The 17,031-nt window shown below is 40.3% G+C and overlaps 1 protein-coding gene across 3 annotated transcripts; it reads right to left on the reverse strand.

Moving 5' to 3' along the window:
- Positions 1-5,543: 5,543 nt before the first annotated feature.
- Positions 5,544-16,538, reverse strand: COX5B_1 (Cytochrome c oxidase subunit 5B; the record flags this gene model as incomplete). Of its 3 annotated transcripts, XM_051218871.1 has the most annotated exons (5): positions 5,544-5,683; positions 7,176-7,278; positions 7,324-7,400; positions 7,435-7,596; positions 16,480-16,538. In XM_051218871.1, coding segments are annotated over 5 exons (525 nt in total), but the record flags the coding sequence as incomplete, so codon positions are not given. The 3 variants fall into 3 exon arrangements, with proteins under 3 accessions (XP_051072510.1, XP_051072511.1, XP_051072512.1); XM_051218873.1 differs by lacking the exon at positions 7,435-7,596; XM_051218872.1 differs by lacking the exon at positions 7,435-7,596 and having other exon boundaries at positions 7,176-7,408.
- Positions 16,539-17,031: the final 493 nt, after the last annotated feature.

A 17,031-nucleotide genomic window follows, 5' to 3' on the forward strand; every position in this document is an offset into this window, starting at 1 on the left:
TCACATTTTTATTTAAATAATATCCCCATTTTAGTAACAAATATCAGTTTTCTCAAAATACCATTACGAAATTACAATGCTTACTACATCAATAACAGTAAAGATATGTTGACACTACGACCTGAAGATTTACCAGAGATAGTCTCAAGGCAGACCTCATGCATGAGTGGGTCAGGATTATAGTCCTTACGTATTGAATTGCTCCTACATCTTAACTATACCCAGCTAATGACAAATTATGTAGAATGTTTTTTTGATGGAGGAACTACTTATACCTGTTACCCCTCGTCCACCGGCATTCTCCATTGAACTCTGTCCTTGGCAATCCTTCCCAGTTGCTATTCATCCTTTTCATGTCTGCTTCCAATTCCCGACGCAGTGTTTTTTGGTCTTCATCTTTTCCGTTTCTCTTCAGGATTTCCGGGTTACGGCTTACTTCGTGATGCAGTTTAGTGATTTACTCGATGTGTTCTATCCACTTCCAGCGTCTTTTCTTAAGTTCTACCTGAGCTGAAAGCTGGTTTGTTCCCTCTCACAGTAAGCTGTTGCTGATGGTATTCGGCCAACGGACATTCAGTATCTTGCGTAGACAATTGTACTATTTTGATTATAGTTATAGTAGTTCCCCAAATTTCAGCTCCGTACAGTAGAACTTCCCTAACGTTCCTACTAAAGATTCTGACTTTGATGTTGGCGGATAGTTTCCTTGAGTTCCATATGCCCTCCAACTGTAGGAATGCTGTCCTTGCTTTGCCAATCCTTGCCGTTACGTCTGCACCGAATCCTCCTTGTTCATCTATGATGCTGCTCAGGTAAATGAAAGTTTCCACCTCTTCCGGAACTTCACCAAGTGTGTTTAGGTTGATGTTCTCCGTGCTGTATTTGAGGATCTTGCTTTTTCCCTTGTGTATGTTGAGGCTTACTGCTACACTGGCTGTCGTTACCTGCATTTGTTGCAGTGTATGGGATAGAAGAGCTAGGTCCAAATCGTCTAGTCGCATCCAGGCTGTCCACTTCTCTACGACCGATTGCAGCCTCTCGTGAAACTGGACTTTGTCGTCGTCATTGCTATCACTGGTGAGTGCATAACTTTCATTGTTATTTCCTCTTTCCTTGTCTTGAAGGATGCTTTGATGATTCTAGATTTATGAGATCCCCATCTCACAAGTGCTGTAAGTACTTCTTTAGACAGTGTCAGAGCAACTCTCTGCGTCTGTGGATCATTTTCCTCTTCATGGCCGGAGTACAGCAGTATCTCCCTTGAATTTAACCCTCTCTGTTCAGCTTGAATCTAACTGGTCTCACTGATTCCGAGCACCACGAACTTGTATCTCTTCATTTTCCTAGCCATTTGATTAGTCGTACCGGTCTCCCACATTATCCGGACATTCCATTTACCTATATTAATTGTGGCTCTAGTTGTTAGAAGGAGTATTGTCCTCGTGACTTCCGAAGAATCCTGGCTTTCACCATGAGGCGTCATAACTTCTGAACGGAAATCCTTGGACTCGGAGGGCAGAGTTTAAATTTTTTTTGGGGGGGGTTAGCGCTTTTTAACGAGGTTGTTTTCTGCTGGATGGGGTTGCCGATCTGACGCTCAACCCTCCTCCTTTACCCGGGTTTGGTACCGGCAGTAGCCCTAGAAAAGCTACAGTTGGAGTTATAGAGGAACCAAGTTTATACTTTATGGTTTGAAAGCATTATGGCACTGGATGGGTTATATTTTCTGTTAAGGCTTTCATTTCCGTATGATTAAAAAACAGGCGACGATATCGCTTTTCTTATAATGACCCAGTTAGTGTGATAAAATATTTGAGTGGTTGAACAAATAATTTGCTTGCTAAACCAATCTCTAAAACTAAAAGAAAAAAAATTCAGAAGAAAGAACCTCTGACCAGCTGATAACGAGAATATGTTACGAAACTAAAGTCATTATTTATGTACGATTGCTCAGCCAAAGTAACCACTTACCACTGAACGAATGAATAATTAAGGATAAGAATAAAGTTCAGAAACAGCCAGTGCTTATTCATATTTGCTGGTAACATCGTGAATACATAAGGTCTGGACTGTTTGTAATTGTCTCTTGATTCAGGTTACTAATGGATTTCATTGCTGTTTTTACGGCAGATTGTTGATCATCCTAGGCTACCTCAACATAAACATTTTTATATGGTTAGTTTTACCTTGACGTATTTTAGTGGCCCGTGTATCTGACTCCTGTTTAGATCGTATGGATGTTTGCTCTCGCCGATTCTCGTATATCATCGTCGACTTTAATCACGTTAGTCAATAACGGAATTAAGTAAGTCAAATAACGAGAATGGAATTTTGAATACATATATTTTGTATACAAGGTGAATGGAATAGCAGGAAGAGAAGCGATGCAGAGTGGAGATAGCTGAGAAGCCAACTCATTTTTAGTCAGGCGTTAACCAATATTTCTAGGTAGACAAAAATAAGCTACAGACATGCGATGAATGGGATGGGAAGTGTACACACATATACGCTCATATAAAAACAGTCAAGACTGATAAGCGAATAATTGACAAGGTCAAAATATGACTCCAGTAGAATGAATAGAATGGGATGTCCAAAAGCTAGAATAAGATATATAGGCTTAACATAATAAATGACACTACAGTATTTACCCTTTAAGGTCTCGTTGCACTTCTTTCCAAAGGCCGACACACAAGTTCATACTAGGGCATTTTTAGAGTCTAGACATTTCCTGTCGAGAGACCACTGCTCTTAAACCGAACATCTCCAATTACATTCATTTACTGCCGTAATGGTACCAGTAATCTCCAGGTTATGCAGTGTTTCTGCTCATGCTTAAGGTCGGTGCATGTTAAGAATACACGATCGTGACAGGCGGTCACCGTTACCTATCCGCTCAGCTAGGATCCCAAAATGCTTTTCTACATGCCTCTCACTTTCCCCACCTACTCGGGCCTTAAAATCAACCATGATTACTATCTCCGAGTGTTTGGGTCAGGATGCTTCTGATAGAGCTCTTCTATTTTGTCCATGCTGCAGTCAGCATGGTGAGGAGACAACAGCGTGTATCGTCATCTGTGAAAACTCCCATTGGACCTAGTCTGACAGCACATAGACGTCTGTCGAGCCTATTGCGAGGTTAACTGTTCCGCTATCAAAATTAGTTATGTACCTACACAGTGATGTCGCATTTTATATTTACCACCTGTTATTATGGTTCCTTGGATTCTGGACCGATGAGCTTGTAGTGGGGCGTTAGTCAGTAACGGAATTAAATAAGTCAAATAACGAAAATGGACTTTTGAATACATATATTTTTTATATGAATCGAATGGAATAGAGAGAAGCGAGACGACGCGCAGTGAAGATGGCGGGTAAGCCGACTCTATTTAGTCGAGCGTTAATCAATACTTATAGTCACACAAAATTAAGCTACGAACATGAAATGAATGGGATAAGAAATGTACACACATATGCGCTCACATAAAAACAGTCAAGATTGGTAAGCGAATAACTAACAAGGTCAAAATATGACTTAAGTAGGATGAATAGATTGGGCTGTTCGAAAGCTAGAATAAGGTATATGGGCTTAACACAATAACCGACACTACAAGCTATTTTACAATATTCTGCATGGTTGATTTGGTCATGGAAGGTTGGACAGAATTTAGGGGCATAATCTAAGAAATGTGTTTTCGATTTAAGCCGTATCCGTAGGTGAAGAGTTCTTGAAATCGCAGTAGTCCTACTTCATTTCTGGAGAATTTGGATGTTTTAGTCCGGAATTATGTATAGATAAATTCATTGTACGTAAATTCATTCATATATCCTGAGTGTAAAGTCCCTCCATAATCCCCATTTCTCCTCTGAACTCTATGTTTCTAACATTCAGCTTCTCTTCGTAGGTAATAAGATTTCACATCTAGCGGCCACCACTCTTGAAGTGTTGAAGTAAAGTGATAATTCGGACCGACTCATATGCTACGTTTTACTGTCCCTGTGAATAACTAATCTTACTTAAATTATGTTGATAAAGGTTTTCAGAAAAAGTTCGCTGAGATTTCTTGGAGTTCCACCTCTAAATTGGTTGCGCTGGGCTCTTTTGAGATGTTAGTTCCCGTGGTGAGTACGGAGGATCCACCTAGGGGAGTTCGAGAACCCCCCCAAATGCCCTGGTACGGCCGAGAGTCCGCTCTCCCTCTCGAAATGCTCTCACATGGCCACGCGTATATAGCCTATGCCAGGGAAGTCCTATTCACTGTCTTCTCGTGGCATTACTGTTGTTTACGAAAATGAGAGGACGAAAAGCGAATGTCCGGCGCTTTAACCGGATCCCAAACCAGATCAATGGTGCACATGGGCTCCAGTATCCTGCGGGAACAAACGGCGTATGAACCAATCGTTGGTCACCGGCTACCATGGGACTGCATCTCCTCACGATGCTCCACTGCCTTGTGGGTCAGACCTTTAGGTCGAAGGCCCGGGGAGTGGCCCTCTAAGCAAACCACCTGCTTCGGTTTGGGCGCCCGGGCAGTATCACAGCCCTCACACAAATCTCATTTGATTTGTGTGACGCATATGTATTTGGCGCCTCATTATTTGAGAACCCTGGTTCCGAACCAATGATGCACATAGGGTCCTGAGGGAAACTGTGGCATATTGTAGGTCACCGGATGCCATGGGACTACATCTTCTAAAGTTGCTCAGCTGCCTTGTCGATTAGAGCTCTAAGTCAAAAGCTCGGGGAGCAGCCCCACTGGGCGCCCGGGCAGTGTCCCAGCCCTCACACAAATCGAATTACTGGTGTGGTGCATATATATTGGGTGCCTTCTTCACTGCACTGATATTCATGTATAACATGTATATCCTTAAAGGTAATTGTTTACTTCTGACTCTCGTTCAACTGCAAAAAGTGAATAGTAAATACAAGTGTATTCCTCCAGGTCAGCTCGTAAAGTACTGTAAAACAATTACAAGCTTCTTTTATTGGGTGAGTCGAAATTATTATTTATGTACTAAATTATTAACACACAGGACACTTTGACCGCGTTAAATTTCGACCTATAACAGTGACATCAATGTTGAGTAATGTCAGTACTAACAGGTCAGCAATATATTTACAAATCCATCATGAAACTTGAAATTCCAATATTTGTGGGAAATATTTCACCCATCTTTGAATAGGGAAACATTATGACGTCAATTTTAGTAAAGATAAATACAGCAGTGTGTAGAATTCTTACGACCGACCATACTTTTTGGGCTTCAGATTCCTCTGTTAAAGTTCTTGGTCAGTATTTGTATATATTTGGTGCTATCTTATCCACTTTCGACAAGTTAGTAAGCAAGTTACTCAATAGGATAACCAACAGAAAGATAAATACATTTGGAGTACATACTACTTAAATTAGAATCATTTTTACGCAGTTCAGTTTTGGCATTTATCATTACACTGAATAGTAAGACACAGTTTTCAATTATCCAAAGACGGCAATGAATATTATACCGAATATGGTAGCAAATTAAACTAATAGATTAGAACGTATTTATGAACAGTTTTATTGATTAGTCATATTAAAGTAGTCTTCATAATTGACTAATTTAAACCAGTGGCCACAATAACACTGAACTGGATCGCCTTTTTCTAATTCTAGCCAATTGATAGAGTCCGCTTCCGGTTCACCTAAGGAAAAAAAGTGATCGTAAGTTTCAAAAAATTTGTGCTAAATATATAATTCAGTAAACCTCAGAATAGACCTTAGCTTTATCTAATCCGTCAAGGCGTGTTTAATATTTGGCTATAAATTAATTTACGGAGACATTTATTTGTCTAACCATACCCGAAAAGTACTATATCTAAGTTATGATGGGATTTAAAATAACTAATAGCCGTTTTTACAGGGCAGTTGAAATTGCCATGTTTAGAAACAGGCGGGAGACCAGTTTATTAATTTTAGACTACTATCTTTATTATCTATGTCAGATTATATGTTAACTGCGTTGACTGCACTAACTGTTTGAGCGGATTACTGATTTTGGATACAATTCTACCGCTTCTCTCACTAAGGCAATACTCATGTGATTACTGTTGCTTATTAATCTAAATTAATTAATACAAAAACTGTAGTATCATTCTTCATTTTACTAGCCTTGTTATCATTTATGATAGTAGCTGTTATGTTATGTGAGTGTTTCTCCAGACAGAAATTATGCCTTCTCATGATGCACACAAAAATTATCATGTTATAGTATGTAGGATTGTTGTGTCTGACTGTGTTTTGAATTCACTCTACACTTCTTATCTTCAAAAACAACAGGGAGTGATATCATCATTACTAACTCACTAATGCACTTACAAGTAAACTAATATTGAGGTCATAAAATATGTCAAATAAGCTTTCGTACAGAAACCAATCTTAAACACATTATCTGCTTTAGAATGCTTCATGTCTGACTAGTATATAACTAGTAAGCAAAACATTCTAGACAAATAAAATTTTTGTCTGTGGGATAAATGTCTCATAATATATGAAAATTCGAATCAATATTTGAGCCACAGTGGATATTCTCATTGGTAGAAAACCAATATAATATAAGCTGAAATCTTCCCTTCACTCCACACCCAGTTCTAAATAGATGTAGATGTATTTAGTATGAATATGTTGAAAAACGAACATTAGTTTAAGATCAGGAAGTAGTAAGCGGACAATACAACTTGAACTCCCAACAAAAAGATAACAAGTAGGTCCATACACGTTGTTGCTAGTTTCTTTTAGCAAAGCTCTTTGCATCCTTTAACCATAGAGACCATCTAGCCAACAAACTTTTACACAGCTATGACAAGTTCTAAAAGCTCCAAGAACCGCGATCATTTATTGGTCCGACTACCTTAAGGCTTCTGTAATTTTGTCACTCAATAGATCTTACGATATGTGAAAAATGCTTAGAATACATAATTTTACGGACATCTGTAGTTTTCTAACATCTTTTTGCCACTAACTCGTCTGACTTCGCAAAACTGTTAATCTTGCATTCAAAATATATTCTAATATCCTATGTAACAGGTGTATTAGGAAAAATCAGAACTGTGGATTGCACGCTACATCATATAATTTAATAAAAGAGAGAAAAATGAACTTAATAAAACTAACAAGCATTCGCTAAGGTCAACTTACAGATGCATCCAACCATTCGCCTGTGTGACTGTGAAGGAATAAGATTAGGAGAGGACTTTGAATTTTCTATAGGGATCCGTATGCGTTTAACCTCAAAGGGATCCTTTAACATGAACAAGTGTTAAATGAATGTATTTTTGTTCATTACCTGTTCCACAACTATTTTCGATACTAATTCAAAGTCTTTTGCATTCACAGCTTCACTAAGCAGTGGGAAATCAGAAACTAAAATACTAGATTAAAAATAAGCATAGGTTACCAACGCAGTTTTCTGATGATTCATTTGCATCTGACTTAGTCGTAAAAAGTCTTAAGTAGCACGAACCAACATAGCTTCTTACTAACGGGATAGACCTTACGACATTAATCCGAGAGTACGCGAACATCATCCAACTTTTACTGATGGGAGTACATGTGTGTGCTAAATTTAAGACAAAAGATATTTATGGACGAATTAGATAAATTCTACATAAGTTGAAACGTTGTCGTCAACCTCCGCGTCAATACCTGTTGGTAGTGGGTTCTCGGCCGAACAAGTAACATTGGCAACTCAAGTCTGTTCTAGATTTGCAAAACTACACGTTGTTACGCAGAGCATGTCATCAGCAGTATTAGGCTCGAGTGCCAATGTTATGCTTATATAGCAGCTAGCCCTGTCCTATGTAAACGATCTCGAGTTACTGACCGGTCGAAAGTTGGATGCTACCACCGACTACGAATACTAAGTCTTTCTGAAACCACATATATCACTCAAACTGACCTCCTTCAATGTTCGCACACTAATGGAGATCGGACAACACATAGGGCTGGCTGTCTTTAGAAAGTCTTAATATCGATATCTGTTGTCTACCGAGACCCGTATTCAAGACTCTAATGAAGTACTACAAATCCGCTCTCCATCTGTCGCTTTAAAAAGATTGTTTTACGTGCGTTTATCCGGGGACCCTGTGATATCTCCGTCTGGTTTTGCTGGCGTTCGTGTCTCACTAAGCGCTAGAGCTGAGACAGCACTGATCGGTTGGATCCCATTAACAATCCGCTGTGTTGTTAGATTAGAAAGTTCCATCAAAGCGAGAAGAAATCCGTGTGAGAAACGATATCTTTTCGTCATCTCCGCCTATGCCCCGACAGATTGCAGCCCGGATGCAATCAAGGATGAGTTTTACCACCAGTTATCTGTTCTTCTCCAGATAGTGCGTTCGACAGATATTGTAGTACTAACCGGAGACTTGAATGCTCAGGTCGGGCGTCTAGGCATAGACGAGAGTCCTTTAGGTGGTCAGTGGGGGCCTGTTGATCGTAGATCAGATAACAGTGACCTTCTACTACAACTGTGAGCAGACCACAACCTGGTTCTGCCGGCATAGTCATCGCCGATGTTCTGCCTGGCGTCCTCCCTCTGCATCTCAAGCCTGGACGCAGATTGACCACACCGCGATCAGCTACTGCTGGTGTGGTTGTGTACAAGATTGCCAGTGCTTTTGGAGTACCTATCTGGACTCTGATCATGCCCTTGTTTGCGCTAACTTTACCTTACATTTTAGTGGCTAAAAAATTCATCATCTTAAGCGGATTGATTTCAGTAAGTTGGTTACAGCTTCTGTCGCAACTAAATATCAAACCGAGTTAGGTTCAAGTCTAGCTACCAGTCCAATTATGAGAGATAAACGTAACTTCTTTAACTGAAAGAATTCTTTCTGGTTGTATTTCTGCTAACTAAATTGCATCTCTCATTATTATTTTATTCTCACACACTAACTTATGCTCGTTGTTGTTCTCCTTTTTCTTATACACACGTTACATTCTCTATTTCTTCACAGCCTCATTATTATTGTGTGGAGCATATGTATTTGGTGCCTCCTTTGTACCAATGTTTCTGTTCAAATAAATAACAAATAATAATTCATGTAACGGTCTAAGTCAAATGCGCGTGGTAATCCATGGAGACTTGTTATTGGATTACCAAGTCCACATTCCTCTTTATCACCTGAGGAACTGAGAACATCGGATACGTGTCTTCAACAATAAAAAAGGAGGAACCTTTAAGTTCACTAAGTTTTTTTGCTATTAATTTACATTTCAGATGGCCATAGTGAGGCGGTTAATAGATAATCATTCCAAAACTCCCATGCGCCATATTTTTTCATACGTCATGAAAACTGAAGTGCCCAGCTACTTAACACTATTTGGCACTACATCTAAGAGATCTTCAAAACTGCAGGCTTCATGACAGCAAAAAAAGTAAGACCGTGTCGTCTTATTCTTAATTATTAGGAGCATTACCACGCTTTTAATCATCAACTGTCACAGAAAAATGCCTTGAAAAATTGTATGACATCGCAACGCAAGTTTCTTTCCGTGATATTAGTGATAAGCTTAAAAAAAGTTGTCGAAGGAGGAAAGATAATGTAAGTAGTAATTTGATGTGATAACTTTTGATAGATGTTTTATAGGCACAGTGTTCAGTGTTAACGAGTATCACTCTAAGTTTTACCTTATGCTGCCTGTTGTTGGTAATAAAAAAAAGAAGTGTAAAATTATTGTAAAGGTTTGACTTTTATTAAATTTTACAATTCACAGGACGGTCACTGCGATTCTGAATAACAGCATTGATATACTAATGGGCGTTACTGTTTCTCGAAATTGTTTGGGGCAGGTACATGAGGGCTTTAGAACTTAGTTATGGTTTGCTCGCTTCGGAATTCCATCGGTTGGTCGGGTATAATTTCGTTAATGGTTTTACGCGGTTAAAACGCTGTAAAGTGGGCTGTGATACCCTGAGAAACACAGGACCATTTGTGAGTAAACTGGTTTAGTGACTTTGCTGTTCAATGATTGTATATTGATATTGGTATCGTATTCCGTTAGAATTGATTCATACCTTTATTTCTACGTACTAATTCTTTCTTCCTGCATCATATCCTTAAATGCAATCTTTCTTTTACATATTACCACCATTAAATTAACTACTATGAATTCGGTGTTCATCTTGTGCTAATGAGGTATGGCAACTTGGACCGATGAATATATGCGCATGGTCCTACATTGTAGCTGACCGACTGACGTTCGATTTTCCTGGATGGCAAAATTATGGCGATTATATTTGATTTCAGCTGCGTCCAATTTTGGGACGACTTTAAAGTCGTAGTATCAAGAACTTGTAGTGTTAGCACGAATGATCCTTTTTGACTGCAGTGAGATCCCCATCTTTGGGGTCGATCCCTTAACTTTTTATGACTGTAGTTGTATTGAGTAACAGTCAGGCGGTCAGCTACAACGTAGGACCAGGCACATATATGCATCGGTCCAAGTTGCCACACCTCATCAACACAACAAGATGAACACCAAATTCATAAAAGCAGTTACTTTAATGGTCTTAATATATAAAAATATTGCATATAAGGATATGATGTAGGGAGAAAGAATTGGTTCGTAGAAATAAAGGTATAAAGCAATTTTAATCTCATGGTTTAAGGAAAGACAGAGTGTATAAACCTATGCCATTGTAGTCGATTCTCAGTCATGTCACCCAGGGTCTCCAACCATTGATTACGATAATTGTGCGGACTCCAACCAAGTAATCTGAATCTACCAGCATGGTTCAGATCAGAAGTTATTGACTTCATGGACTGATGCCACGTTTTGGTTTGGCCGCCCCTAACTTTCTTCCGTCCGTCTGCAACACCATTCAGTGATAGCCGGTGTCCAGGCATACATAACACGTAGCCTAATCATCTCAGTCGGTGAAGATTTACAACCTCATCGATTGATTTGCCATCACTCCCCTGATTTTCTCGTATTTACAGTTAACGAGTTTTTGTCAGGTGCCGGATAATTAATGTAGATGCTATATTAGTTAAACTAATCCGTCTATGGTTATCATAGAATGATTTTGATTCTTTCCTATATATTGGGACGATCAGTCAGATGGGGTGCGTGCTCGTATTAGAGCGTGATCAGAGTCTAAGTATGTACTTCAGAACGAGTGGCTGCCTTCTATCGAGCTTCTTCAACGATAACTGATAGCAATATGGTCTATTTGTTGTTAAAGGTATGAGGACAATTATCACTTCCCAGTTTCGCACACCGTAGAAGGGTTCTTCTAGAGGAACTTGAAAAGGATATTGGGTTAGAGTTGGTCTTAGTGACCTGAGAGCGTGATTGCAGTGCCCAAGGCACAACTGCTTAAGGCCAGTCACACACGACCTTTTTGTGGTTAATTTTTGTGCTAGTTCCGTATTTGTTGAAATTTTACTGCCAGGGATGGATATCCGTGGGATAAGGCGAGGTGTGCATTTTTAGGGTCAAACTTTTATAACCACACTCTACCTTTGTGGGAAGGCAGCATCGCCGTTATGCTGGCTGTCTGGGGAAAACGCCTTACTTCCATCACGCCTGTACAGTCAGCAGTACTACTTCACCTTTGGACCTTAAGTTTGCTGCTTTTAGTCTTACTGTTTTTCAACCTATCTGCTTGACATTGTAGGACATTGAGGAACGAATGTCCCAGCCAGTATAGCCCAATTGGTTCATCACGCTAGGCAAGACCGACTATCACGAGAAGGTAACAACAACGGTGGGTGGACATTCAGTACTTTGGTAGTATGTCTAAAATTCATTTTCAGAGATAGTGAACCAGTAATATTTTTACTTAACCCATCACCTAACCAACTCCGCCTGGAGTCCCCCCGGGGGCTATTGCCGGTCCCAAGCCCGGATAAAGGAGGAGGGTTGGGCATGGGGTTAGCGTCCCCATTCCGTAGAAAACTAACTCGCTAAAAAAACGCTAACCAGAAAAAATTATTCAAATCTTTTAAACTCTGCCCTGAGAGTCAGAAGGTCTTAATTTAGAAGAATTATGACGCCTCATGATGAAAGCCGAATTCGTTCGGAAGTTACGAGGCCGATGCCCCTTCTGACAACCAGAGCGACCATTTATTTAGGTACATGGAATGTTCGTACAATGTGGGACACCGGGAGAGCCTTCCAAATTGCTGCAGAAATGAGAAGATACAACCTAGAGGTACTTGGGATCAGTGAAACACATTGGACACAAGTTGGACAACAACGACTAACTACAGGAGAGCTCCTGTTATACTCCGGCCATGAAGAAGAAAATGCATCACATACACAAGGAGTTGCATTGATGCTGTCCAAACAAGCGCGAAATGCGCTTATAGGATGGGAATCTCATGGACCAAGGATCATCAAAGCCTCGTTTAAAACAAAGAAAGAGGGCATTTCAATGAACATCATCCAATGCTATGCGCCTACCAACGACTACAATGAAGACACTAAAGATCAATTCTACAATAGGCTGCAGTCAATCATCGAGAAGTTCCCAACAAAGGACCTGACCATTCTGATGGGAGATTTCAATGCCAAGGTTGGAACGGACAACACTGGATATGAAGACATCATGGGACGACACGGATTGGGAGAAAGAAACGAAAATGGTGAGAGATTTGCAAATCTATGTGCCTTCAATAAGCTGGTCATAGGCGGCACCATATTCCCACATAAACGCATACACAAAACCACATGGACTTCACCGGATCACTCTACACAAAACCAAATCGACCATATTTCCATCAACAAAACGTTCAGGAGGACTATAGAGGACGTGAGAACCAAGAGAGGAGCTGATATAGCATCAGATCATCACTTGCTGGACGCCAAGATGAAATTGAAATTCAAGAAGCACTGGACAATGGGGCGGACAATATCACAAAAGTCCAATACGGCCTTTCTTCAGGATACTATCAAACTCAACAAATTCAAGATAGACCTCAGCAATAAGTTCCAGGCCTTTCATGATCTACTCAATGGAGAAGGAACTACTGTGGAAAGCAACTGGAAGGGAATCAAAGAGGCAATCACTTCAACATATCATGAGGTCCTGGGTCACAAGAAGCACCACCACAAAGAATGGATCACTGTTGATACACTGGATAAGATTCAAGAAAGGAGGAACAAGAAGGCAGCAATCAATACCAGTCGAACAAGAGCAGAAAAAGCCAAGGCACAAGCTGAATACACAGAAGTTAACAAACAAGTAAAGAGGAGCATCAGAACCGACAAACGTAAATATGTGGAAAATTTAGCAACGGCGGCGGAAAAGGCTGCAAGAGAAGGAAACATGAGACAACTGTATGACACGACAAAGAAACTCTCTGGAAATCGCCGCAAACCAGAACGACCAGTGAAAAGCAAGGAAGGCGAGGTAATCACCAACACTGAAGAGCAACAAGACAGGTGGGTAGAACACTTCAAAGAACTCTTGAATCGACCAGCTCCACTGAGCCCACCCAACATCGAAGCAGCACCCACGGACCTCCCAATCAATGTTGGCCCACCAACAATTGAAGAAATCAGCATGGCCATCAGATAAATCAAGAGTGGCAAAGCAGCAGGACCAGACAACATCCCAGCAGAGGCACTAAAAGCAGACGTAGCGGCAACTGCAAGGATACTCCACATTCTCTTCAATAAGATTCGGGATGAGGAACAAGTACCAAAAGACTGGAAAGAAGGACTTCTGATCAAAATACCAAAGAAAGGCGATCTCAGCAAGTGTGATAACTACAGGGGCATCACTCTTCTCTCAATACCGGGAAAAGTCTTCAACAGGGTATTGTTAAACAGGATGAAGGACTGCGTAGACGCCCAACTTCGTGGCCAACAGGCAGGACTCCGTAAGGATAGATCGTGTACAGACCAAATCGCAACTCTACGGATCATTGTGGAACAATCAATTGAATGGAATTCATCACTCTACATCAACTTCATTGACTACGAAAAGGCATTTGATAGCGTGGACAGAACAACATTATGGAAACTTCTTCGACACTACGGCGTGCCTCAGAAGATAGTCAATATCATACAGAACTCATATGATGGATTACATTGCAAAATTGTGCATGGAGGACAGTTGACAAAGTCGTTCGAAGTGAAGACCGGTGTTAGGCAAGGTTGCTTACTCTCACCCTTCCTCTTTCTCCTGGTGATCGACTGGATCATGAAGACGTCAACGTCTGAAGCGAAGCGCGGGATACAATGGACAACTAAGATGCAGTTGGATGATCTAGACTTCGCAGACGATCTGGCCCTACTATCCCAAACGCAGCAACAGATGCAGGAGAAGACGAACAGTGTGGCAGCAGCCTCAGCAGCAGTAGGTCTCAATATACACAAAGGGAAAAGCAGGATTCTCCGATACAACACAGGATGCACCAATCCAATCACAATTGACGGAGAAGATTTGGAAGATGTAAAAACCTTTACATATTTGGGCAGCATCATTGATGAACAAGGTGGATCTGATGCAGATGTGAAGGCGCGGAGCGGCAAAGCAAGAGCAGCATATTTACAACTGAAGAACATCTGGAACTCAAAGCAACTGTCAACCAACACCAAGGTCAGGATTTTCAATACAAATGTCAAGGCAGTTCTACTGTATGGGGCAGAAACCTGGAGAACTACAAAAGCCATCATCCAGAAAATACAGGTGTTTATTAACAATTGTCTACGCAAAATACTTCAGATCCATTGGCCGGACACTATTAGCAACAACGTACTGTGGGAGAGAACAAACCAGATCCCAGCGGAGGAAGAAATCAGGAAGAAGCGTTGGAAGTGGATAGGACACACATTGAGGAAAGCACCCAACTGCGTCACAAGACAAGCCCTCGCATGGAATCCTGAAGGTCAAAGGAAAAGAGGAAGACCAAAGAACACATTACGCCGAGAAATGGAGATAGACATGAGAAAAATGAACAAGAATTGGATGGAACTAGAAAAGAAGGCCCAGGACAGAGTGGGTTGGAGAATGCTGGTCAGCGGCCTATGCTCCATTGAGAGTAACAGGCGTAAGTAAGTAAGTATCACCTAACCAGTGCTCTTCTCTAGGGTCCCGGTAACTTGATAGTATTTCTTAGTTGGTTATAGATATACTGCACATCTCAGGTGAAGGGCAATATACTTCTGGATAATGTTGCAAATAACCTCATTGTCGGATGAAATATTAAAATCTTGTTGTAGCAGAAGTCGAGCTGCATATCCACACAGAAGAAGAACACGATCAGAACGACAGTAACGAAAACCAATGTATTTATCTAAGCAACGTAAATGTAGTTATATGCAATATCAAATACATGCAGTAAGTAACTGAATGGCAATCAAAATTACCAAACAGTCCGGTGAAGTCATATTAATTCTGACTTATTCTCCACCCTATAATCTCGATATGTTAAGACCAACTAGTCCAACCCATATTCCTTCGGTATTCGAAATTTTTGAACGCTTCTGTTTCTTAATCGGTGAGAAGACAATAGAATAATTAAGTTTGACAGCTTAGAAACGCCAAGAGTTCAATAAGAAATACCCAAACTCGAGCACACCAGATTGGTGTCTTTATCTAACACTTGTTTGGATGTCATGAAAACAAAGAGAGGATTGAAGGCAAACGACTCCTTGAAATAAACAGCTTTGTGGAAATTCAAAACTGATGCAGACCTAGTTAGACTATTATAAGGCGATAGATCAAGCATCACAGAAAAACAATACGATGATCTACCAAGAAATATTTTGGGGGGAGTTTTGTTCTCCACCGAAATCATCCACCTGAGCTACAAATCTTCTCCACCATACCAAGAAATATTGTTTTCATCTGTTTGACCTGTGTTTAAATTCAGTGTATTTCTTTTGAAACTGGACAGGTCTAACAAGGTCGATCCCTTCGAGAACATTCAAGGAATTCATGAGACAAGACCCCTGCAATTATATTGATTACGCCAGAAATATACTGCTTGAAAAAATTAACTGACTTTCAGTGGATAAGTAAACGGACCTACTGAGACTTGCTCAGAGATTAAATTTAGAATACAGTATACAAAGTCCAGATAAGAATATTACTGCTTGTCATATATAAAAAGGAAATTCATGATATAAGGACCAATTAGTTGCACGAAAAGTCAAACCTATAGGTTATGTATAACTATAGTTATACAATGTATAACAGGGGGTAGAGATCCTACATCATTCCTGTTTTGGAAATGTCTCTTTAAGTTTACGTAGCGGCAAATGATCTTAAAAATATGTAGTTTTGTAAGTCATTGATGTTAAAGTAATCCAGTTTTTAAGATTTTGGAGGAGAGCACTCGTATGCAGACGATCTAGGAGGCCTGTGATCACAAAGAAAGGTAAATTTTCAGTCCTACACATAATGTTGTAAGCACTGTAAATCACAACATTCCTTAAGCTATACACAAAACCACTTGTGCATCATAATTTGTCAGTGACTTACACTTCAGCCCGAAGAACAACGCTATCTTACAAGCTGGCAACGCTCCTAGGGTATAGTCCACTGTTGGGGGTTGCGAGCACTTGAAGGTCAAACTGTCGCAAAATGATTGGTGCGTCACATCGACAATTCATGAAAATTTTCAGAAGCGGTCAAATCAAGGCATTTTTAGATTTGAATTGGGTTCAGCCACACCATGTCTAGTAACGTTCATTCTTCAAGTAACGAAGACGATGCCATCGTGATGATGCATGATATAGGTAATATGACTTCTGTGGTTAGTAATTATTTTTTTAGTATACGCATACTAAGTACGTTATGTCAGTATACAAAGGGAACAGATTCAGATTTGTGTAGTAAGGACAGAAGGCCTACGGCCTGTGTTATTTCTTTTCTAGTATGCTTCTGTGAGTGTCCAGTCTTCTCTTGAAAGAGTCAATTGAAGGTGCGGATACCACTGCTTCAGGCAGCAGGTTCCAAGTATTGATGACTCGGTGTGAAAACCTGTATGCCACGGGTATTTTGTTCGTTCTTGGCTTTTCTACTCGCCTGCTA

Source organism: Schistosoma haematobium, chromosome ZW (assembly GCF_000699445.3).
Source record: "Schistosoma haematobium chromosome ZW, whole genome shotgun sequence".
Lineage (NCBI taxonomy): Eukaryota > Metazoa > Platyhelminthes > Trematoda > Strigeidida > Schistosomatidae > Schistosoma > Schistosoma haematobium.